Raw genomic sequence first — 26142 nt, 5'->3', positions numbered from 1 at the left:
TGTTCCGCTTTGACGGAGAGATCGACGCGGGAAACGGAGTCAGCAGGGGTAACGCCCTCTCGGCTGGTCCGCCTTCGCTATTGGTTGTAACCAGCGATTGACATCTCTTTGCACCAATGGTTATAGCGCAGCTCCTGAATCTTCTGTTGACAACGGTGGGGGAGGGGCTGGTCACGTGACTAGTAGCCCAGCCGTTAAACCGACAAAACTCGAGCTCTCCAGCGCACGGGTGACGTAAGACACGGCGCACGTGAGGGCAGATCCCGTTGTGGGGGACCCATGTGTGACGTCGGGCGGTGCGTGCATCTGTGTGACGTCACCTGTGGGGGAGCGCTCGTATTTAAAAACACCTGAATGGACGTTTCTGATGATTTCGGTGGGACAACAACATTAATCACGGGTTTCATCACTGAATCCAGTGTTGTGAGATGTAAAGTCCTCTGTTATGTGTCCGGCTGTGCCGTGTTGTTGGTGGAGTGGGCAGCCTGGTGTTTGTCTAGATTCGGGTCACAACACCAGAATTGCCAGCGGGGTCCACACACAGTGTATTAGTCAACAGAAAACCTCTCGTCCCTGCAGTCTCTGTCTCCTGGTAAACTCAACACCCTGACCATGTGAACCATAGACACCCCTTCCTCTCAAAGTCAGGGAATCAATCAGGGTCCAGGATCAGCACCTTATATTCCGTCTGAGTACCCCCCCCCCCCCTCCCCAACCTCCACATCCTCTCATCTGCTGATCACTTCTCTCTGGGTCCACTACTCCATTCCTTTCTCCTATTCTCCACTCTCCTCTCCTATTAGATTCTATTTTCTTCAGCTCTTCAGTTTTCCCACCTACCTGATTTCACCTATCATCTTCCAGCTCGGCATTTCCTCGCCCGCCCCGATTTTATTCAGATATTTCCCTCATTCCATCTCAGTCCTGAAGGAGGGTTCAACTGAAAACGTCGATTGTTGAGTCTTTTCGATAGTTGCTGCCCGGCCTGCTGAGTTCCGCCAGCATTTTGTTTGTGTTGGTCTGGATTTCCAGCGTCTGCAGACTTTATTGTGTTTGTGATTTTCCTCTCCGTTGTCGCTCCGGCCTCCGGCCACTGGTGGCGCTGCTGGACCTCCTCCACTGGTGGCGCTGCATGGACCTCCGGCCACTGGTGGCACTGCGTGGACCTCCGGCCACTGGTGGCGCTGCATCGACTTCCGGCCACTGGTGGCGCTGCATGGACCTCCGGCCACCGGTGGCGCAGCATGGACCTCCGGCCACCGGCGGCGCAGCATGGACCTCCGGCCACCGGTGGCGCTACCGCGAACGTCCTGCCAAACGCATGCGCGGTGCCGAATGCCGCTGCCGTTGGCGGTTCTCCTGTTCGGGCGGCGGTGAGTGGAAACAAATCTCGGGTTTGTGTGAATCGGGGCCGGTGGATCGGGAAAGTCCCGGGCCCGGGCTCTGACTGACGGCTGGAGCAGGGGTGCAGTGACAATCTTTTAGGTGCCGGAGCTGTACGAGGGGTGATTGATAAGTTCGTGGCCTAAGTTAGAAGGCCTGAAGTTTACAGCTGTCGTTACATGTACGTGTAGTTCCGCTCTGTGAGTGATCATGCAGAAAGTTTGAAGTTAATAACTGTTGTGGTATTTCTGTGTCAGATAATTGAAAATTGACAGGTTTTCTAAAATTGACTTCTTCCACCTTAGACTAAGTACCTCGATGTCACACCTAGTTAGTGTACCAGCTCATTTCATGCACTGGGTAACTTCCTTCCCCCATTCATGTAATGAGCAGGTACACAAATTGGGTGTGGCATATATAGTGTCAGTCTCCCTCTCCCTCTCCCTCTCCCTCTCCCTCTCCCTCTCCCTCTCCCTCTCCCTCTCCCTCTCCCTCTCCCTCTCCCTCTCCCTCTCCCTCTCCCTCTCCCCCTCTCCCTCTCCCTCTCCCTCTCCCTCTCCCTCTCCCTCTCCCTCTCCCTCTCCCTCTCTCCCTCTCCCTCTCCCTCTCCCTCTCCCTCTCTCCCTCTCTCCCTCTCTCCCTCTCTCCCTCTCTCCCTCTCTCCCTCTCTCCCTCTCTCCCTCTCTCCCTCTCTCCCTCTCTCCCTCTCTCCCTCCCCCTCTCTCCCTCTCTCCCTCCCCCTCCCCCCCTCTCTCCCCCCTCCCCCCCTCTCTCCCCCCCCTCCCCCCCTCTCTCCCCCCCTCCCCCCCCCTCTCTCCCCCCCCTCTCTCCCCCCCCCTCTCTCCCCCCCCCTCTCTCTCTCTCTCTCTCTCTCATGTATTTATGTATACATACACACACACATGCATATGAATAGGGCTTCTTATATTGTCAAGCACTAAACCAAGATGAAAGAAATATATGCATTCCAGAGCTCTACAGAAATATAGTGATAGTTAAGACATTAACAAGATTGTAGCCTATCTCTACATTTCAGTGTATAACTGGTACAATTAAACATATAATGCTTGATTTAATAATATGACAAAGTATTGCACAGTTGTACTCACTAATTATCATACAATATAATTATCAAGTAAGTAAAGTAACTTTGTTTGTTTAGAAGCCATAGGGTTGCTGGTGAGAAAAAATTACTTTTGTATTATCCAGTAATACATGGACCACCACAGATGTAGCCTTACTAATACGACTGAGTCAGAGCAGACAGCAGGGCCCACAGCGCTTAGCAGTGTTCCTAAGCAGGTATAAAAATAACAGAAATAAAGCAAGTAAGTTTTTTTACAATTTTAGCCACCTAAATTGGAACCAAGTAATCAAGTATGAAAAAAGCTCGTCGAATGAACTATTACTAAAGCTACGAATATTGCTGAATATCAGTATCAAAAGCGGAAGGTTGGTAACTCTGCCTCGTATCCTTTCTCTCACAGAAATGGTTGGACAGGAAGTGTACCTGTGAGTGTCGATACCTACAATATCCTCACACGTCGGGTATTACCTTGTTAGACCAATACAGATTCTGTTTAGTCTTTAAATATATAAAAAGTTAAAGAAGCTTGAATCTTTACATAAAGTATTATCCAATCTATACGAATAGAAAATATCGTATTTTTGAAGTGACAAATGTTAATGGGAGGACAGCAACCATTTGGGAGGTTTGGAAATGCGTTTCGTCTCGTTCATTGCCTCACTAAATTACTCTTTTTCCTATCAACACAAAGAGAAAAACAGCCTCTTTCCAATCAACTGTAGTTGGTGGAGCTCGGCCAAGGGGTTGATCTGCTATTAATGATAGTTGAAATGACGTAAAACTAGCTTATAGCCTAGAAATGTCTTTTTTTTCCATTTGGCTTGTTAAAAAAAAAACTAAATTTATCCAGGTGTAGAAGAGGATTTTGGATGATTACCTTGAATATTTCATAGCGAGCAGTGAATTTTTCTTTCATTATTTTCAACTTTTAAGCTTAGGTTTCAAAGTTCATTCCTTGCTCATTATATCTCCTTCCTGGAATCCAATGGCACCCGTTGGAAAGAGCGGAAAAATGCTCACACTTGTGTTCAGGTATTTCCCAGCTTCCTGGGACAACGGGTCGAGCGAGGAGGAATTTCACAAATACCTAAATAAGAAACAGTCACAGCTCCAGGATTTCGCAAAACACGATCAAATATCCTAATGTTATTAGAGGTATTTTCCCCAACAGCCAACACCCCCTCTCCCCAAACCGTGCTTCCGTAAAGTTCCCTCTATTTAATATGCGGCTGCTGTTAAATTCCCCACTTGTTAATTTTACCTAACTCTGTTTTTATCTTTTTCTTAAATTTCGTCAAGTAAGATGTTATCTGACCTCGCAAATATGCTTTGAGTGTATCCCATGCAATCAATTTGGAAACATCTCCGGTATTATTAAAAAGAAAGACATCTTTTATCTGAATCTCTATAAATTTAACAAAGTCCGAACTTTGTAATAAATTTTCTGGAAAGCGCCAGGGCAAGTTTACATTACTAACATCATTTAGGTCAAAAGTTAAGCTTAAAGGCGCATGGTCCGAGACTGCAATAGCACCATTTTCACGTTTCTGGACTTTGGACAAAAATCGGAAATCAGCTATAAAATAATCAATTCTCGAATATTTATTATGAACATGTGAATAAAAAGAATAATCTCTGTCATTAGGATGTAAATTTCAACAGATTTCTATCAAACCATAATCAGTTAAAAAGGAATTAGTAGGTGTTGCCAAATGACTCGGAAGCTGCTGATTGGTTGAACTCTTGTCAATCAAAGGGTTTAAACAACAGTTGAAGTCACCGCCCATCAGCAGCGTATATTCATTTAAGTCTGGTAATAAACCAAATACATTTTTAAAAAAAGAAGGATCATCTACATTAGGTCCATAAAGATTAACCAGGACAATTTTTCTATTACAAGTTGTTCCTTTAATAATTAAAAATCTACCATTATTATCTGAAACAATGTCTTCTTGAATAAATAAAACATTAGATTTAATAAAAATAGATACTCCCTTTGTTTTATTTTGACAAGTAACATGGTATTGAAGGCCCTTCCATGTTTTAAAAAATCTATTTTGATCACCCGTTCTGATATGCGTTTCTTGAGCAAAAATTATATTGGGCTGGAATCGATTAATAACTTTAAATGTCTTCTTTCACTTAATAGGGTGATTCCAGCCACGTACATTCCAACTAATAACGTTTATCTGTTTAAGTACCGTTGGATATTATTCTTAAACACGACAGTACACACATACCATCACGGGCTAATCAAAGATGGTGGTGATGAACATAACCAAGTAGAAAACACACATAATGGGAAAAAAATACAAAAAGTGTGTGCGGAAAAATAATCCCACAATAAACCCTAAAATACAAAAATACCACCAAACCTCCCACCATCCCCAAAGAAGGAAATCTGGCAAAAGAGAGAAAAAGCCAGAACGCATCCCCAAGAAAAGAAACATAGGAACGGAATTCCACGTGCCGCTGAATATAAATAATGATTAAATTTTTTTTTCCCAATTCCCTCCTCCCTCTTACAACAAAAGTACGTAACCTTAAGATAAGAAAGCCCGGCGAAGAAAAAAATGTTTATACTTAATCATTGAAAATAGGCTAAAGGAATGCGGAGACAGTCTCCAAAGACATCAAAACAATACTATTGACCCAAACAGTTTAATCTCCAAAGAGAGAAAATCAGCACCATTATTCTTTAACTTACTGCCTTATTTAACAAAAGAATTAAAGCTAATTATCTATTACTAAACACTCCATAATATAAGGAAAAAAATCTATATAAACTGCAAGCAAACTATCACTTTATTAATAAAGAAAAAGAAAAATAGAAACAGATGATCAAACCAGTTCACAATCTATCCGCTGTATTAATTCACGCCGTATACTAAACAGTCTTCAAAAAAAAGTCATTCTTTAATCAAACCAAGAAGGCCACCTCTTCTTTAAGTAATCCATCAATCAAAAGATATCTTCAGCTACCGAGATCTTCAAAACCTGTTTTCTTTCAGACTCTAATATCCTTCATACTTCAGCTGATTCCACAATAGAATTGACAAAATCCAATGCTGCTTGGGGATCCAAGAAGACACGAGGGGTAGAGTCTTTGGGAAATAACTTTAGTTTCGCTGGATATCTCGAAGATGGAAAAAGAGTTTTTTCATAAGCGATTTTCATGACCTGCATGAATTTGATCTGTTGTTCCATAACTTCCCGTGGATAATCTTCATAAAAACGGATCTCGGAACCATTAAATTTAAAAGCTTTCTGTTTTCTTGCACATTTTATGATTTGATCTTTAACTTCAAAGCAAAGAAAGTTGACTAAAATTGGTCGAGCTTTACCTGATGAAGTAAAAATTCTGTGAGCTCTTTCAATCTCGGGAGGCTGAGATAGAATATCCGGGAACAGAGATTGAAACAGATTGGCAAAATAATCCAATAGATTCCCAGATTCAGAGTGCTCCGGAAGACCCAGAATACGAATGTTATTTCGACGAGACTTTGCTTCTAAATCGACAATTTTGCGTTGAGCCTGTTCCAGTTGGGTTGAAATATCCACAATCTGACATTTCGATTCTTGAAACTCAGTATTCAAGGAAAGAATATTTTCCTCAATAGTCTGTAAACTCTGTCGGAAGGACTTCAACTCAGAAGTGTTATTATCCATTTTGTTATTGAGAGCCATCAACGTACGTTCCAAACGCTCAGCCCAGACAGGCATGTCTTCTGATTTTTCTTTTGAAGTTTTTTCCTTCCCATTGCTGGGTTCAAAAGGCTGTTTTCCACTTCTTAAAGGATACGACATAATGACCACTATTTCCCTCTAAGATCCAGAAAATAAAAGTTGAATAATTCAAAGTTTAGACTGGGGAAAAGGAGGAATTAAAGGCAGCCACAGAATTTATGTGTTACTCCATTGAGCTGCAGGTGGAAGTCTCCGCTTGTTAATTTTGACTTTATTTTTTTTTACAGAGGTGCTGGAGTAACAGTCACTTCGTGCATGCTCACAGTCTCCAGGTGGGCGGTGTTTTCCTTTCCGCTCAGTGCTGAAGCAGATCGTCTGCGGGATCGGGAAAGGGACCTCGCCTCCTTGGTCAGGGAGCCGGGGGTCGGGATCACTGTCTGCGGGCCGAAGATATCAGTTTTCCCATCGGTGAGTACTGAGACCGATCCCGAGCGGGGAGATCTGATGTTGGCCGTCAGCCCCGAACTGAGGGCCAATTACTCATTTAGTACCCAGTTATCTGGGCTGGAAAAAATGTGTAGATTTCACTTAATCTGCATTCAACGATCCAAACCAGGAGCCCAGGCTGTCTCTTCCCGCAGAATTGAAATGGAAGTCCCGCCAACAGGTCACGTGAGGCTATTTCCCGCAGATCTGCCCCGCCCTCCGCTTTGTGACGCAAGATCACGTGCTGTGTGCACACTCTCCGGATGGGTGCTGATTCTTCCTCCTGACGAAGGGTCTCAGCTCGAAACATCAACTGTACCTCTTCCTAGAGATGCTGTCTGGCCTGCTGCGTTCACCAGCAACTTTTATGTGTGAAGTTTTCTCCACGTTGTGCTGGGAAATCTGATGTTGGTCACTGAGTCCCATTAACTTCCCCCAACTCGCCTCGCTTCCTGAGGCTCCTGGCATTTGTCCTTGAGCTTTATGGCTGTTGTGTCTTCTCCCAGACTGGGGTGGGTGAGAAAGGAGAACGTTCTTTTGGCAAAAGAATAAATCAAGGAAGGTAGTGCACCCCTGGCTGACAAGAGAAATTAGGGATAGTGTCAATGCCAAAGAAGAAGCATACAAATTAGCCAGAAAAAGTGGCTCACCTGAGGACTGGGAGAAATTCAGAGTTCAGCAGAGGAGGACAAAGGCCTTAATTAGGAAGGGGGAAAAAGATTATGAGAGAAAACTGGCAGGGAACATAAAAACTGACTGTAAAAGCTTTTATAGATATGTAAAAAGGAAAAGACTGGTAAAGACAAATGTAGGTCCCCTACAGACAGAAACAGGTGAATGGATTATGGGGAGCAAGGACATGGCAGATCAATTGAATAATTACTTTGGTTCTGTCTTCACTAAGGAGGACATGAATAATCTTCCAGAAATAGTAGGGGACAGAGGATCCAGTGAGATGGAGGAACTGAGCGAAATACATGTTAGTAGGGAAGTGGTGTTAGGTAAATTGAAGAGATTAAAGGCAGATAAATCCCCAGGGCCAGATGGTCTGCATCCCAGAGTGCTTAAGGAAGTAGCCCAAGAAATAGTGGATGCATTAGTGATAATTTTTCAAAACTCGTTAGATTCTGGACTAGTTCCTCAGGATTGGAGGGTGGCTAATGTAACCCCACTATTTAAAAAAGGAGGGAGAGAGAAACCGGGGAATTATAGACCGGTTAGCCTAACGTCAGTGGTGGGGAAACTGCTGGAGTCAGTTATCAAAGATGTGATAACAGCACATTTGGAAAGCGGTGAAATCATCGGACAAAGTCAGCATGGATTTGTGAAAGGAAAATCATGTCTGACGAATTTCATAGAATTTTTTGAGGATGTAACTAGTAGAGTGGATAGGGGAGAACCAGTGGATGTGGTATATTTGGATTTTCAAAAGGCTTTTGACAAGGTCCCACACAGGAGATTAGTGTGCAAACTTAAAGCACACGGTATTGGGTGTAAGGTATTGATGTGGATAGAGAATTGGTTAGCAGACAAGAAGCAAAGAGTGGGAATAAACGGGACCTTTTCAGAATGGCAGGCAGTGACTAGTGGGGTACCGCAAGGCTCAGTGCTGGGACCCCAGTTGTTTACAATATATATTAATGACTTGGATGAGGGAATTAAATGCAGCATCTCCAAGTTTGAGGATGACATGAAGCTGGGTGGCAGTGTTAGCTGTGAGGAGGATGCTAAGAGGATGCAGGGTGACTTGGATAGGTTGGGTGAGTGGGCAAATTCATGGCAGATGCAATTTAATGTGGATAAATGTGAAGTTATCCACTTTGGTGGCAAAAATAGGAAAACAGATTATTATCTGAATGGTGGCCGATTAGGAAAAGGGGAGGTGCAACGAGACCTGGGTGTCATTATACACCAGTCATTGAAAGTGGGCATGCAGGTACAGCAGGCGGTGAAAAAGGTGAATGGTATGCTGGCATTTATAGCGAGAGGATTCGAGTACAGGAGCAGGGAGGTACTACTGCAGTTGTACAAGGCCTTGGTGAGACCACACCTGGATTATTGTGTGCAGTTTTGGTCCCCTAATCTGAGGAAAGACATCCTTGCCATAGAGAGAGTACAAAGAAGGTTCACCAGATTGATTCCTGGAATGGCAGGACTTTCATATGAAGAAAGACTGGATGAACTGGGCTTGTACTCATTGGAACTTAGAAGATTGAGGGGGGATCTGATTGAAACGTATAAAATCCTAAAGGGATTGGACAGGCTAGATGCAGGAAAATTGTTCCCGATGTTGGGGAAGTCCAGAACGAGGGGTCACAATTTGAGGATAAAGGGGAAGCCTTTTAGGACTGAGATTAGGAAAAACTTCTTCACACAGAGAGTGGTGAATCTGTGGAATTCTCTGCCACAGGAAACAGTTGAGGCCAGTTCATTGGCTATATTTAAGAGGGAGTTAGATATGGCCCTTGTGGCTACGGGGGTCAGGGGGTATGGAGGGAAGGCTGGGGCAGGGTTCTGAGTTGGATGATCAGCCATGGTCATAATAAATGGCGGTGCAGGCTTGAAGGGCTGAATGGCCTACTCCTGCACCTATTTTCTATGTTTCTACGTTTCTATGTCCCAGGTTGTGGGGATCTTTGATTTCACTGCCTGCTTTCCTGAGGGACCGGGAAGTGTGGGGGGGGGGGGAATGGTTTCTGTGATGTGCTGATCTGTATCCAAAGGTCTCTGCATTTCCTCGCAGTCATGGGCAGAGTAATTACTATACAAAAGCATGAAGTGTCTGGATGGGAAACTTTCTGTGGTGTGCTGATTAAACATTTGGTAAGGGGTAAAGCATATATGGGAATGTTCTTGTTGTTTGTTCTAACTTTGTCATTTTAGGATCTTTTATACAGTAGTATGTACTATTCATTCAGTATCTGTGTATTGCTGGAGGACCATCAATGATTGTCCTTGATCCCTTCTCCCACCTGGTTCCATGTGCTCATCCCTGCCCATCTTGTTCAACCTCTGTCCAGTCTCCTAACCCCATCCCACCCCCCCCCGCCCCGCTTCAGCGATATACATCAACCATCTGGGTCAACCTCGGTCTATCCTGTGTCCCACCTCCTCAATGTTATATATCAGCAATCTTTCTTCTAACCTTTGTCTTCATTGTGAAGTTTTTTTTTGCACCTTTGGCCTCGCTGCGTTATTTCCAGAATCAGTTTTTGTTAGCTGGAATGCCAGAGGGTCATCAGGTACCAGTTGTGTTGTGCATTGGTCTGGAGGAGCTGGTTTTTGAACTGTGACTGGCTGACACACTGCAGCATTTTCCTGGCAGCAAAGAGTACTGGGGGAGTCCTGTGATCTACATTCCAGGCATATGGAACTGTCGCTGTTTTGGTTTTGACTTTGGTTAGTGCTTCTACAGATGGGGCTGGATGTTCGTCCTTCTGCAATGAAGCAGAAATTTCGAGCAGCTGGACATTGGTTGTGTGGAAATCCCGGATTGCACTATCCAGTGTGAGATGGGGGCGGGGGATGATGTGTGAGATTTTCAGGGTCAGTGAGTGGCAGGTTCAGCTGTGTGACTCTGTGAAGTTGGGTCCTGGGATATCACGGTTTTTGCTCCAGGTAAAATGGACCCGGGCATCGAGCTGCTTGGGTTTATGAGGTGTGGAACAAGTATTTCTGGTCTGGGATCAGATGTTTATTTCTGGAGTTCCTTTGGAAGCAATGACTGCTAATCTGAGGAGAGGCTATGAGTAAATGGGCTATTCCGTGTTTACAGCAGTAGAAATAGACCCATGAGTTTGGTGTTCAAACTGTGTTTGGAAATCCCCCCTGTCTGTCACTCGGTGGAAATCAGACAGAATCTCAAGTTGCTGGAGATCGGCACTAAAAACTGAAAATGTTTGAAGTCATTCTGATGAAACGTTATTAACCTGAATTGTAAAGTGTGTTCCTGTCCCCACAGCTATTCCTTACCTGCTGAGTGTTTCTGGTAATTCCAGTTTCCTTTTATTACATTCACCCTGGACTGGTTTATATTTCCTGAAATAAACCTGGTTTCACTTGGAAATGGAAATGGCTTGTTTTGTGATCGTAGTGTTACGTGGTCGGCAACTATGAATATAGAATTGAGTCAGGTTTTATAAACAAACTTAAACATTTAATAAACTCTGCTCGACAATAGTGAAAAGTAAACAAACGATTAACTTAACCGGAAGTTAACTGCTATATGGCAATTTAACAAACAGCCAAACTCTGGAACAGTTCTTAAAGAGGTAAATTCGAACACAGTCTTAAAGTGGTAAATTTGAAAGTCCAAGTGATTTACACAGTCAATAACGAGAGATTTCTCTGGAAATGGATTTCTTCAAAGACGTGACGTTTCTGCTGATTCTGTCCAAAGGATTCACGTCAAAGGAAATAAAAGGGATTAAAAGAACTGACCTTTTTCTGGATGCTGAACACTGCACAAACCTTTCCCAAGCTTGCAGGGGTTATCTCAGTTGCAGGTCACTAATTCTGAATGAAGATTCAATAAGGTCGATCTTTTATGAAACTGCCAAATGACACAACCTTTACTCAATCCTTCAGGTTCCTGTAGTTTGGTAAAGGTCTTCACTCTCCGACACTAGACTGCAAAGGTAAACAAACAAAACCCGGCAGCGATTGGCGAAACTGCCAGCACAACGTTTTTACCTTAAGATAGAAAGTAAAACTTTGCTTTGAAACGAAACTACATCATGAGATGATTACGCAGCAAAACTAACTGACTGAGTAACTGACGAACCAAAACTGACGAACTAACTCCGTAACAACAGGGGTTTCCCCATGTATACCTGTTGGAACAGGTCATCACATGACCTCACACTGGTGGGAAAATTACTTGACCCCACCATCACAACGCAATTACATCATGCTCACAAGATACTCCATTACTTCATGGTCATAAGACAGTCACAAGATGCCCACAAGGTATGTAACAGTAAAACAGTAAAGAAAGCACAACATTTCCCCCTAAATTATCCTGGTACCAATTTGTCTATTATTCCTGGAAATGTGTTTGTACAGTTGTTGCAAACAAGGTTTACAAGAATAATCTCAGGAATGATCGGCATTATGTATGAGGAGAATTTCATGGTTCTGGGCCTGTGCTGGATGTAGTTCAGAGGGACAGTTGGGGTGGTGGAGGGATGTATGGTCAAGTAAACCTCTTGAAAGCTGAGAAGCCTGGATACAGTGGACATGGAGAGGATGTTTCCATTAGACGGAGAGTCTGTGATGTGACAGCACAGTCTCAGAATAAAGATGCTTCCCTTTAAAACTGACATGAGAAAAATGTTTTGGCCAAAAGATGTCCGATCTGTAGGATTTGTTGCCACAGATTTTGGTCGAGGCTGCCATTCGGGTATATTTTTGACAGAGATTAATATATTCATGATTGCTAAGTAACTTTGGGGTTACAGGAGGAAGGCAGGAACATGGTGTTGGAATAAAAATCTGCCATGGTTGAGTGGTGAGGCAGACCAGATGGATCGACTCACCTAATTCTGTTCCTGTGTCTTATGTCTTACCATGACTGAATGATGGCTCCTTCTTATCCCACATCGTTCTGTGACGTGTGAAGGACAATAATAGATTGTTCACTGAGATCATTATATCTGCCTTCAATGTTTAAATTTTAGTGAGTTTTGTTCTTAGTAACATTAAACAGAAATGTTTTTTTCTCCTTTTTATTGTTATTGTGCTTCATTATCTTTCACGTTAAAGTTAGACCTGCGGTGAGAGATTTATTGGAAGAAAAACCCCAACTGGAAGCAAACCACGACTGAAGATGAGGGAACAGCAACAAGAGAATCAGCCCGAGGGTTGAGAGCATCAGCTGGAGAGGACCCATCTGACTCGGAGAATCCAGTGATTCAGTCAGGGGAAAGTTTGGTGAGTCTCATTTACTCAAACACTGGTCTTTTAGACGTTGCATACTTGTACAAAGGATGGTAGGAAATAGTTGAGGTGAGACTGAATGTTCCCAGAAGAGCCAGTTATGCCTCTGTCAGACCCAGTTGCAATCACTCCAGGTCTGGTAATGTGCTTCCAGCAGCCCAGCCCTTTAAAACCACTCCCATTCTGTGGAAGTCGAATCCGGATAAAGTCACTCAGAGATCGTATAAGTACAAACTCTTTATTCCAAGCACCCGGGGCTATTCAGTTATTCGCTCAAACAGGAACAGTCCATGACTGTTCCTGCCCAATCCACTAACTGACTAACAATTTCCCTTACACCACAGATATATCCGTCCAGATACCCCCCACACAAGACAAGCTGGAGTCAAAGTTATTTGCTAAAGACAAATTACAAAATAGTCATAATGGCTTACACACACAGAACAGACTGAATCTGTCCTATCTCTATGCATGAGTGCACAGGGAGATAAGCATCCTGAAACCCCGGCTAGCTACCCTCAAGAAGAAATATGGCTCAGCGTGGCTCAGCACATCTGTTGATCATCAGCAGTTTCTTTCAGAAAAACAGGCTGCTATCGTTTAACAACGTGTTAACCCTTTTATATACTTTATCATTCCCTCCTTTTGATCATTACATGATCAACAAAGCAGTAATTTTTCACAGAGAAAGCAACCGAGTACAGCATTGACATATCAGTGGGTAATAACAGCGTACAACAGTAATTATAACAATGACATGTAGAACTATTAGGCCATAATGCAATATCATGCCCCACATATCACCGAACAGGCCTTCGAAGACCATCATTTTGACCCTTTGGTGACCCCATGTAAATCCTGTCCAACTTTCTTAATGCTGCAGTCTCCTCGGCAGTGTGCTCAGAGAGGGATGTAATGTTAGTAGAGTCATCAGGGATATAGGTGCAGCATTCTGTGTCAATAATAGCACAGGTTCCCCCTTTCTCAGCTGGGATAAAATCTGAAGCCATAAGATTCTGTAGGACGGTTTGCCGGATTGCAGTCATTTCAGTAGATATTTCTGTTACTTGGGCCTGTGTTTCTGTCAGGGCCCCTGTAGTATTGTGGCCAGCTCCTCAAGTGCTGTAGCCAAATTGATCATCTCTCGTGAATTCCTGGCTACTCCATAGAAGAGAAAAGTGATTATCCAAAATCGCTCAGTCTCAGTTATTCCTCTCCGCTGCTGGCCACCTGCAAGTATGGCCAGGATGCATGTTTCCCAGTATAGGAATTTCCATTTAGTGGGGGCCTGAGATACCATTCCTCAAAACACTGACAGCCATGGTCATCTTTGACTGGACCACAGTTCCTCACCTCACTTCCCCGGGTGTTACTTGAGAAAAGCCAGGCTGAGAGTTCCTCACTCTGGTTGAGCGGGATTACTGACATTGGAATCATAGTTTTACCATGCTGCGGAATTGTGACACAAACCCAGCAGACACCTAGTTCTACCTGTATGGCATAGGTGTGATAGAGAGACAGAAAGGTGTTAAAACGGGGGCCCCCGGATGCTGGGGTGAGCCCACTCAAAGACATAAACACGGATACCACTATCAACCAATACATTTTCCTTTAGTCCGAGAGAGTCCTTCTACTCAGTACCTTCAGTATCATGTTTGCAGTCTGTTCGATTTATCCACCGAGATTGCTCCTTCAGTTTCACAGCCGTGGGAGTGGTCAGTAACACCTGATATGGTCCTCTGTACCGACGTCCAAGTTTCTCTCAATCCCAGTTCTTGATCAGGACAAAATTCCCAGATTCTGTGGTGGGATAGTCACTCCTCTCTGCGGGGTAGTTCTCTTCCTTCTAAGCCTGTCGTAGCTGTGAATGTAATGCTTGGAAAATTTTGGTTAGTTGGCATATATATTTCCCCATCTCTTCCCCTAGAGTATGCACATCTAATTTTGCCGGTAGACTTTCTGGGAGCAATGGTACACAAGGTCTTGGTCCCCAGTGTGTCCTCATGGGCCGTCCATAAGTGATTTCAGCTGGTGATGACCCTGTTTTCCCCTGTGGGGTAACCCTCATGTGGAACAGGGCTAACGGTAGAACCTTCAACCAAGTGGGTCCAGTCTCCGCCGTTAGTTTGGCCAATTTACTCTTCAGAGTGCCATTGGCTCTTTCTACTACGGCAGCGGCCTGTGGGTGGTGTACACAGTGGAATTGTCGCTTCATAGCTAGTTCGTTACATACCCTTTCGTTAAGTTTCACCACAAAGTGTGGGTCATTGTCAGAGCTCAGCATCTCTGGCAGGCCGTACCTAGGAATTATTTCCCATAATAATACCTTCACAGCAGTCAAAGCAGTATTATTGGTAGCTGGAATAGCTTCAGTCTAGCTACTAAACACATCTATAATAACTAAGCAGTATCTATAGCAATATGCTCTAGGCAATTCAATAAAATCAACTTGTAGACACGAAAAAGGTCCACCTGGTACGGGAGTCGTACCCGGTGTGCAGGGTACAGGTTACCAACTATTCCCTCCTTTTCCAGGTGTCTACAATTATGTATATAATTGACCAATATTGATAAGAACTGTGTAGGAACACAAACCTGTCCCGCTGGGGTGATCCAAAAACCTAGGTCGGGGTCTTTCTGGCATGCCATCTGGGACCACAGTTTGCACTCCTCCTCAGAGGCATCCCCTGAACTTCAGACTGACGTTCCTGCCCTTATCTCCTATCTAGGCCTTGGTTTGCTTACGCTGTTTTCCTGCTCTTGTTTTCAGCTCCCATCCTCCCACTCACGCTCCACTTTTAGTGTCTCCCAACCTTTGGTGTTTCTTCTGCAGTACATAACTCTATTCCTTTGTCACATGCATTATTCCTCCAACTTGCTAATAATATACTGTTCCACTTTACATCTGCCTTTTCCTTCCATTCCCTTTTCAACAATTTCCACTTCTTTCCACAGTTGTTGTGCCATATCTAATTTACTGCTTGTTCTCATGAGGTAAATGTGTACTGCAGACGATCCCAGTGGCCACATTTTGTCCCCCAACTGCTTACTGAGCACTGCAGTCAACATTCGCAAATCTTTTTCCTTGTCTGGAAACCTCTCACACACATTGTGTGGGTCTGCTCCTGTTCCAAGCGTATCAATCGACTGCAGTTGACCCGTGTTCTCTGAGTAATTTACCCGGCACAACGCCTGCTGCTCAAGTAACAATCAGATAAACTTACCCGGCCGGCACATCCTGCCCAATTCATTACTTTACCCGGCTGGCATCTCCTGCTCAATTGATAAATTTACCCGGCAAGTCTACCTCCTGTCCACTGAGTAAAGTTTACCAGGTAATACCTCCTGCCCACTAAGTAAAACTTTGCCTTCCTTATACGAGCCTCCTGACAGATTCTTTCCCGATCCCGTCAACGTATGCGATCAGCCTCGGGCGAGGGACTGTTCCTCCAAAGGAACGAACAGAGAGAGACAAAAGGTAAAATACCTATTGGGCGCCTGGTCGGTCTCCGCAGTCCCCAGAGTGGTCCAGCCGCTTACTCAGCCCGTCTGCTTGGTACTCCCTATATTGGGATCCTTTTTGTGACGCCAAATGTTAACTTTGAATCTGAATAAAACACGGGAGACCGGCTTCTTATCGTCACCACAGTTTATTGTGCATTTTCCTGCGGGAGATTGAGACCCAGTTGTCAAAGGGAAGGCACGTAAGCACTGCCGCCATCTGACAAGTGGACTGACTTAGTCAGGTTACAGCTGTATATTTACACATAGTAAGCCCCATACATTACTCTTGCAAGATGTTATTTGAATTGGTACACCCAACAAGTCTGTTGGTGCAAAATTTAATTAGTTAGATAAGAGAGTTCGCGAAATCAAAGTTTTATTTACAGATGGATGTACTGTCCAGTCCTTATCAGTTATTCTCTTTGCAAGGCTGTGACTTAATTACAGTCAGATGTTCAGTCCTGTCTGTATCAGTGAGTCCTCCTTTCCCCCAGACAAACGAGAGTACGATGTACAATTTATCGATTCTTCCTTTTCTGAAGCGAGGGTACAATGTATAATGTTATCAGCTGTCTGTGTGTCTCTCTGCAAGCCGCAGAGAACTGTTATTAAGCTTGTCTTAGCTAACCACTGAAGGCAGAGTTTACTTCAGTTCAAAAATTCCTGTTCGGTCCCAATTATTCTTTTAGATAGAGGTTACATAGGTTCAAAATATTTTTTTTCATATATGCTCAATTCCTCAGGAGGGTTCAGGAAAATATTTATGTTGAATATGGAAACTGGTGTTACCTGTGTCTATTGTGGTGATGCAAGAGTTACTGGAGAATTTACAGGTGTGACGAAGTGGAGTGGTATTTGGAAATCTGACTTTTTAAAGCATAATTCAGCAAGCACACCACATATGGACAATATGCAAAAGCTGTGGTGGGAAAATCCTTCGTTATCCATTACAGGCCTGCTATATCGGTTGTGTGAGAGTGCAGATGAACTCCATCGAACCCAGAGGAGATCAAAGTTCTTATCGACAGTGCTTTGCTAGCTGTTAAAATAAATACCTCTCTATATAAAATTCACTGTGCACATGTTGTCACTGGATAAAAGAATGCACAATACAGGATTTATGTGCACACTGGTCATTACAAATTAGAGGGGATATTGGTGAGAAGGTGGGGAGACCTCCAGTGTCCTTGATGCCCTCACCTACAAGATGTGCATCCAGCTGCAGCTTGTAACCCTGCACTTTACAGAGTGGGAACTTGAAATGGATGAATTCTGGATCAGCTGGGAGTTGTAGGGGGTGATAGATATGACATGAAGAAAGGTGAGTTACACCCAAGGTGCGGGACACGGGAAACTGGGTGAGAGTCGGGAAGGGGAATGAGGTTAAATCACCATCGCAGAGTACTCTTGTGGCCATCCCACACAACAACAGGTGGATCCACTTTAGAAACTGTTGGGGGGATTACCTGGCAGAGGAAAGTCAAAGGGGTGAGAGGGGATTCGTTAGTGAGGGGAACAGAACAAGAGGGGACTAATATCCCAGTGGTGAGGCTCGCTAGTGCTAGTGTGGGGAGAGGGTGATGTGGTTAAAATAAGTTGTTGGGAGAATGGGAGCCAGAATGACAGAACAGATAGTGGAGAGGGTGAATTGACTTTATTACATACATCCTTCATATACATGAGGAGTAGAAATATTTACATTATGTCCCCATCTAAATGTGCAATGTGGAATTTACAGTAATTTAGAATAAATAGTTTGTACAGAGGACAGTCAATATAACATAGAAATTCAATTGTATCAGCATGAATTAATCAGTCTGACGGCCTGGTGGAAGATGATGTCCCGGAGCCTGTTGGTCCTTTTGCTGTGGTACCGTTTCCTGGATGGGAGCAGCAGGAACAGTTTGTGGTTGTGGTGAATTGGGTCCTCAATATCCTTTGGGCCCTTTTTACACACCTGTCTCTGTAAATATCCTGAATAGTGGGAAGTTCACATCTACAGATGTGCTGGGCTGTCCGCACCACTCTCTGCAGGTTCCTGCGATTAATGGAAGTACAGTTCCCATACCAGGCAGTGATGCAGCCAGTCAGGATGCTCTCAATTGTGTTCCTGTGAAAAGTTCTTAGGATTTGTGGCCCCATCCCAGATCTTCAACCATCTGAGTTGAAAGAGGTGCTGTTGTGCTCTTTTCGCAACACAGCCGGTGCGCACAGACCATGTGAGATCCTCGGTGATGTTTATGCCGATGAACTTAAAGCAGTTCACCCTCTCAACCCCAGATCCATTGATGTCAATAGGGGTTAGCCTGTCTCCATTCCTCCTGTCGTCCACTATCAGCTCCTTTGTTTTTGTGACAATGAGGGAGAGTTTGTTTTCTTGACACCAGTCAGATCTTGTTTAGACCTCAGATAGAGTCAGCAATCAAATGGTTGAGCATGGTGCGATGAATGTGCTGAGCTGTGTATATCACAATGCAAGAAGCATCGTAGGAAAGCCAGATGAGCTCAGGACAGGGAATTATGATATTGTAGCCATTTTTAGGACTTGGTTGCACCCAACAGTCTGAGGGATTTAGAGGAACAAATTTGTAGAGAGATTGCAGACCATGCCAAGAAACAAAGGTTGATTCAGTAAGTGATTTTAACTTTCCACATATTGACTGGGACTCCCATACTGTAAAAGGACCAGATTGGGTAGAGTTTGTCAAATGTACCCTTAATCAGTTCATAGAATTCCCGACGTAGAAGTGTGAAATAAGCTGTTAGGAAATGATTAGGGTTGGTGACAGAAATTAGTGATCATGATGCCATGAAATTCAAAATATAGATGGAAAAAGAGAGATCTGGATCATGGGTTGAGATTCTAAATTGGAGGAAGGTCAATTCTGAAGGTGTCAGAAAGGATCTGACCAGTGTGGTTTGGGACAGGCTGTTTTCTGGTAAAGGTGCACTTTGTAAGTGGGAGGCCTTCAGAAGTGAAGTTTTGAGGGTGTCTAGTTTGTATGTGCCTGTCAAAATAAAAGTTGAAAGATAACTGGTACAGGGTATCTTGGCTTTTAGGAGATATTGAGGCCCCAGATATTTTGTTCCTCTAAATGCCTCAGACTGTTGGGTACTACCAAGACTCATTAATAACTGACTCATTAATCATCATTCCACGCCCTGAGCTCATTTGATTTTTTTTTAGTCGTCTTCTGTTGGTTTCTGAAAGCTTCCCAAAAGTTTTTGCTCTTTTGTTTGCCCTTTCTTTGACTTTTATGTTGGCTTTGGCTTTTCATTTAAGTGTCAGTTGTGTCCTCCTGCGTCTCCAATGCTTCCACTTCTTTGGAATGTATCGATCACTCACCTCCTGAATTGCTCCCGGAAACTCCAAACATTGCTGTTCCGGTGTCACACCTACCAGTTTTCCCTGCCAAACAAGTTTGTCCAGCTTCTCTGTCATACAAACAAGGAGAGGTTCAGTACAGAAACAGGCTATTTGGCCCATCTGGTCAATGCCGAAAAAACATTTATGCTGTCTACTGCAACTACCTGCACTGGGACCATCGCCCTACATACCCCTACCATCCAGGCTCCCATCCAGACTTCTTTTAAATGGTGAAACTGAGCTCATATTCACCACTTGTGCTGACATCTCATTCCACACTGTCACGACCATTTCAGTAAAGAGCTTTTCCAAATGTTTCTGTTTAATTTTCACCTTCCCCCCTTACCCATGACCTCTGGTTGTCATCCCAACCAACCACAGTGGAAAAAGCTGCTTGTATTTACCCTGTCTATACCCTCATATTTTTGTATACTTCTTACAAATCCTCAAAGCAATGTATAATTTCTTGTTTATGTTTAGAGCCTTTTTTAGATGTATAAGATGATGAGGGGCATTGATCGTGTGGAGAGCCAGAGGTTTCTTTCCCGGGGCTGAAATAGCTAACATGAGGGGGCATAATTTAAAGGTGCTTGCAAATAGATACCGAGGGGATGTCAGGGGTAGGTTTTTTACACAGAGTGGTGGGTGTGTGGAATGCACTGCTGGCTATTTGTGTGAGAGTGTTTCAGTTACTCTGGGGCCAGGAAACCATGCAGCTCGGTGAGAACCGGGAATAATACCAATGGAGAAAGTCACACTGAGCCAGGTCACAGATTGGAGATGGCAGAAATGCCCCTTTCTCATAGAGACAGGAAGAGCATCTGAGAATTTGATGGTCACTCCAGATACCAGCACTGTGCCCAGTTAGAAGATGATTTCTGTCTCCAACTTGGGCTGAACCTCACTGTAGCAGTGTGATACCAGATCACACCTTGACAACTCAAGTGATCTCATCTTAAATGTTGTCCTACACCCATTTATGGATTTTGTAACTCTTTTTACAGGTTAGAAATGACAAGGAATTTATCTACAGGAATCTCGACCACAATGCACCAGCTTTGTTGACTCTGTCCAGATATTTATGAAGTGGAGCAAGGGATTCACTCGATCATCCTTCCGGCTCAGACTGTGGGGAGGGGTTGACCGACTGCCATGCCCATCATTTTACACAGGGGAGAGGCCATTCACCTGCTCAGACTACAGGGATAGATTCACTGAGTCATCTCAGCTGAAGGTACATCAGCAATTTCACACTGGACAAGGCCATTCACCTGTTCTGTGTGTAAGAAGGGATTCAATCGGTCTTCCGACCTGTGGACACGCCAGTCAGTTCACCCTGGGCAGAGGCTGTTTGTCTGCTGAATTTGTGCAGGGGGATTCACTAAGTCATCTGATGTAATGGCTCACCAGCGAGTTCACACCGGGGAGCGGCCGTTCACCTGCTCAGTCTGTGGGAAGGGATTCATTAAATCATCTAAACTGAAGATACATCAGCGAGTTCACACTGGAGAGAGGCCGTTCACCTGCTCAGACTGTGGGAAGGGATTCACTCAATCATCCAGTCTACTGATACACCAGCAATTTCACACTGGGGAGAGACCGTTCATCTGCTCAGTCTGTGGGAAGGGATTCACTCGATCAGCTGACCTTGATAGACACCACCAAGTTCACACTGGGGAGAAGCCGTTCACCTGCCCAGACTGTGGGAAAGGATTCACTTTATTATCTCAACTACGGAGACACCAGTCAGTTCATACTGGGGAGAGGTCGTTCACCTGCTCAGAATGTGGGAAGGGATTCATTCAGTCATCCCAACTACTGGCACATCAGCGAGTTCACAACGGGGAGCGGCCGTTCACCTGCTCGGACTGTGGGAAGGGATTTATTAAATCATCTAAACTGAAGATACATCAGCGACTTCACACTGGAGAGAGGCCGTTCACCTGCTCAGACTGTGGGAAGGGATTCACTCAATCATCCAGCCTACTGATACACCAGCAATTTCACACTGAGGAGAGACCGTTTACCTGCTCAGTCTGTGGGAATGGATTCACTCGATCAGCTGACCTTCATAGACACCACCAATTTCACACTGGGGAGAAGCCGTTCACCTGCCCAGACTGTGGGAAAGGATTCACTTTATTATCTCACCTACGGAGGCACCAGTCAGTTCACACTGGGGAGAAGCCATTCACCTGCTCAGAATGTGGGAAGGGATTCATTCAGTCATCCCAGCTACGGGCACATCAGCGAGTTCACACTGGGGAGTGGCCGTTCACCTGCTCAGACTGTGGGAAGGGATTCACTCGATCATCCACCCTAATAGCACACCAGCGAGTTCACACTGGAGAGAGACCATTCACTTGCTCAGTCTGTGGGAAGGGATTCGCTCGATCAGCCGACCTTCATAGACACCACCAATTTCACACTGGGGAGAAGCCGTTCACCTGCCCAGACTGTGGGAAAGGATTCACTTTATTATTTCACCTACGGAGACACCAGTCAGTTCACACCGGGGAGAGGTCATTCACCTGCTCAGTGTGTGGGAAGGGATTCAATCAGTCATCTCATCTGCTGAGGCATCAGCAAGTTCACACTGGGGAGAGGCCGTTCACCTGCTCAGTGTGTGGGAAGGGATTTGCTCAGTCATCTCATCTACTGAGACACCAGCAAGTTCACACTGGGTAGAGGCTGTTCACCTGCTCAGACTTTGGGAAGAGTTTCTCTCAGCCATTTCCACCAAATGTGCATCATTGAGTTCACCCTGGGGAGAGGCTGTTCACCTGCTGTAAATGTGGGGAAGGATTCTCTCAATATTCTAACCTTGTGACACATTACCGGGTTCACCTGAGGAGAAAGTTTCAATGAGCTGCATGCTGGATATTTGTCCATCACTGTTGCTGAATGCAATTTCGAGAGTGACTGTCGGTGCTGAACTCTGCAATTATTGCTGCTGCTCACCACACCCAGTTCTGCACCCTGGTCACTGGGCATGGGAGGAGTTTCTTCTGCTGCACGTTCACCTTTAATGGGACTGGAGTTTAATATTCTGGATCTGAGACAAATAAATCAGTTCTATTTTAAACTCTGTCTCCGGTACTTAGTGAATTTATAACATACCTAGTGTACAGTAGAGCGTCAACTCAGGCTGGCTGGACCCTGCCAGTGATTCTGTTCCATGACAGTCCTTTTAAATCCTCCCCTATTGTTCATCTCTCACTCTCCCTGTGGTGATGGGTTCCAAAAGTCACCACTCTGTGGGTGAAGAGGTTTCCCTTGAATTTCCTGCAGACTGAAGAAGTTGAGCTGACTGCAGTTCTGTTTGAGATGTTCTTCGCCCCTCTAATCTCTGGGCTGAAGAAGAATGACATTGGGAGTTAACATCCTTATTCACGACTCATTTCCACATTATGGGTCATTTTCCCTGCTTCTAAAGAGTTGTCCACTGTCCTCTAAAGACTGAAAGCAGAAAGGGAAGCCATCAGTTAGTTGTTCAACGGAGCAGGGTCAGAAACCAGAGGCGGGTCCACGCAGGGCAGAGCTTGGGGCTCTGGATGATGGTCGGGGTAAGAACGCATGGTGAGGAGAAGGGAATCAGCAGTGGGGTATGGCAACGAATGACAGAGTAGCAATATTTCGAAGCCGATTGACAGAGAAAATAATTCGGTTGTCTGACTGATGACACAAACAATGCCTGTGGTGAGGTGCTCCACTGGTCGAGGAACATGTGTGTGCGGGGAATGGTTATATCTATTGAGGGAGTTGTTCCTGCTTGTTTATCCTGTAATATTATATCTGGATGGTTATCATTTGTGCTATTAGTAGTAATGTATTGATTATCATATAATTTGTAAGATTTTGACTCTGTAACTGAATCAGGCTTGAATTTATGGTGCTTCAATGAAGTTGTGGTCATTCATGAGTTTGTATTTTAAAGCAAGATTTTGGTGAATGATATTTGCCACTTGATTGTACCTTTGTAAGTAATCAGATTGAGTTAAACTGCTGCAGGATCCTGGAATGTGTTGGATCGTGTCTGGTTTCTCTTGCATTTTCTGCACTTACTGCGTTGTTTGTATTTCATGTATTTTCAATTTTGTTTTTCCTTTTGTTAACCACCTTGTCCTGCATTTCTGCAAGGAACCCCTCTGTTTCTGGGAAGAGGTCTCCAACTCTCAGTCAGGTGCTCGATGCTTCCTTGTCAACATCTCGTCTGCTCAGATCGTTGGGATGTCTCCCATGGAGGGTCATACTCATTCCACTGGTTAATGTTTTCTTCCACAGTTATGATTCATTTTTTCTGAGTTAGCCTCTCATTTGAGTTTCTGGGCTGTATTCCTTATCATGATTGCATACACACACAGGGAGTGCTGAATCCTGTTCAGTTTTGATGAAAAAATATACTTTCAAGTTTTATCTGACTGTTGTGTGATTTTTGTTTTTCATGTATGTTATTTCTCTTCCTCCTTCTGTCCAAGGTAGTGTTAATCTAAGTGGGTTTGAGTGTAAATAGTCTTTTCTAAAGTTATCACTTCAGTTTTTATTTACCTTTGGAAATTTTGCTGATTGAAATTGAATCAAGATATTTTCATTAAAATAAAGTCAATGTCGGTATTGATGAAATTGTTTATTGCTGTTGTTGTATTTGTTAACTATTGAGCTCTGATTGGCAGGTTTTTAAGCCTTGAACTATATTTTGTCAAATGTTTTCCCTGTTTCGCACTACTTTTTACTGTCTTTGCTTGTTGATATTCCAGATACATGGGTATCAAGAGTCCCAATGAAGGGTTTTGGCCGGAAATGTTGAATCCCATCCATAGATGCTGCCTGACATGCTGAGCTCCTCCAGCGCTTTGTGTGTATTTCTCTAGATCTCTAGCATCTGCAGGTCCTCTTGTTTCCCAGATACTTATATGTTTCTTGAAAGAACAAGCCAAGAACAAGCTGTTAGTGGGGTTGTGTGGCTCTGTTGGTAAAATTTTAAATAAAATCATTAGAAAGAGGTTGCATAGGGTTGGAAGGTGTAGAATCTGTGGGTAGAATTAAGGAACAGCAAATGTAAAAGAAATCCCTGTTGGGAATTGTATAGAAACCCCCAAACAGTCGTAAGTATGTGGTCCACAAAGTACAATGGGAGATTAAAAATGCTTGCCAAAAGGGCAATCTTACAATAGTCATGCAGGATTGTCATGCAGGTGAAAAGGAAAATTAGTGTATTGTTCTCAACTGGAGGCATTCCTAGAATGCCTACAGAATGCTTTTTTAGAGCAGCTCGTGGTTGAGCCCTCTTGGGGATCAGCTATTCTGGATTGGGTGTCGTAATGAGCCAGAATTAATTAGGTCACTTACATTCAAAGAACCCTTAGGGGCAAGTGATCTAAATATGATCAAATTCACCCTGACATTAGAGAAGGAGAAGCTAAAGTCAGATGTGGAATAAATGTGAGGCTGCTTAACAAGATCACAGCTCATGGAATTACAGGAAACATACTTGTCTGGATCGAAGATTGGCTGACTGACGGGAGAAAGAGTCAGAATAATGTGGGCAATTCTGTTTTGCTGTCAGTAACTAATGGTGTTCCGTAGGGGTCAGTATTGAGATAGCATCATTTCATGTTAAATATGAACGATACGGATGACGGAATTGATACCTGGGTGATGAACTTTGCAGCTGATACAAAGATAGGTACGGGACAGGTAGTTTAGAGCGAAGCGAGAGTCTGCAGAAGGACTTCGATAGGTTTGGATAACAGGCAATGAAGTAGCAGACAAAATACATTGTATGAGGTATATTGGGTGCAGGGAGGATATACAAGGATGTTGCCTGGATTGGGGAGCATACCTTATGAGAATAGGTTGAGTGAATTCAGCCTCTTCTCCTTGGAGTGATGGACAATAAGAGGTGACCTGATAGAGCTGTATAAGATGGCGAGAGGCATTGATCATGTGGATGGTCAGAGGCTTTTTCCCAGGGCTGAAATGGCTAATATGAGAGGGCACAGTTATAAGGTGCTTGGGAGTAGGTACGGAGGAGATATCAGGGTTAAGTTTTTTACGCAGTGAGTAGTGGGTGCGTGGAATGGGCTGCCAGCGGTTGTGGTTGAGGTGGAAATGATAGGGTCTTTTAAGAGTCTCCTGGATAGGTACATGGAGCTTAGAAAACTGGAGGACGATAGGTAAGCCTAGGTAGTTCTAGGGTAAGAACATGTTCGGCTGAGCTTTGTGGGCTGAAGGGCCTGTATTGTGTTGTAGGTTTTCCATGTTTCTAAGGGGCTGCATGTGAGGCTGCTGAACAAGATCACAGCTCATGGAATTACAGGAAAGATACTTGTATGGGTCGAAGATTGGATCGGCTGACTGACAAGGGAGAAAGAGTCAGAATAATGTGGAGAATTCTGTTTTGCTGTCGCTAACTAATGGTGTTCCATAGGGGTCAGTATTGAGACCACATGTTTTCATATTAAATCTGAATGATATGGATGACAGAATTGATACCTGGGTGATGAACTTTGCAGTTGATACAAAGATAGGTACAGGACAGGTAATTTGGAGGAAAGCCGGAGTCTGCAGAAGGACTTTGATAGGGTTGGAGAACAGACAACGAAGTAGCAGATGAAATACAGTGTATGCAAATGTCCGGTCATGTACAATTGGTAGAAAGGATAAAGACGGAGAGAAAAAAAATAAATGG

General features: G+C 44.1%; 1 protein-coding gene across 4 annotated transcripts; it reads left to right on the top strand.

Annotated features, from left to right (window-relative positions):
• The first annotated feature begins 1328 nt into the window (after positions 1-1328).
• LOC140208645 (uncharacterized) lies at positions 1329-24065 on the top strand. 4 transcript variants are annotated; one of them, XR_011888853.1, is made up of 4 exons: positions 1329-1373; positions 6445-6625; positions 12407-12574; positions 17038-17103. XR_011888853.1 is itself a non-coding variant. In XM_072277486.1 (4 exons), exon 4 carries the CDS (start codon positions 20850-20852, stop codon positions 22137-22139), a length of 1290 nt encoding a protein of 429 aa, XP_072133587.1. In that variant the 5' UTR covers positions 1329-1373; positions 6445-6625; positions 12411-12574; positions 20456-20849; the 3' UTR covers positions 22140-24065. The 4 variants fall into 4 exon arrangements, 3 of the variants coding, with proteins under 3 accessions (XP_072133587.1, XP_072133585.1, XP_072133586.1); XM_072277486.1 differs by lacking the exon at positions 17038-17103 and adding an exon at positions 20456-24065 and having other exon boundaries at positions 12411-12574; XM_072277484.1 differs by lacking the exon at positions 17038-17103 and adding an exon at positions 20456-24065.
• The last annotated feature ends 2077 nt before the right edge of the window (positions 24066-26142 follow it).

This window comes from Mobula birostris, chromosome 13 (assembly GCF_030028105.1).
Source record: "Mobula birostris isolate sMobBir1 chromosome 13, sMobBir1.hap1, whole genome shotgun sequence".
In the NCBI taxonomy this organism is placed as follows: Eukaryota; Metazoa; Chordata; class Chondrichthyes; order Myliobatiformes; family Myliobatidae; genus Mobula; species Mobula birostris.
The sequence above is the reverse complement of the archived record's forward strand: the minus strand, read 5'-3'. Positions and strand labels throughout refer to the sequence as shown.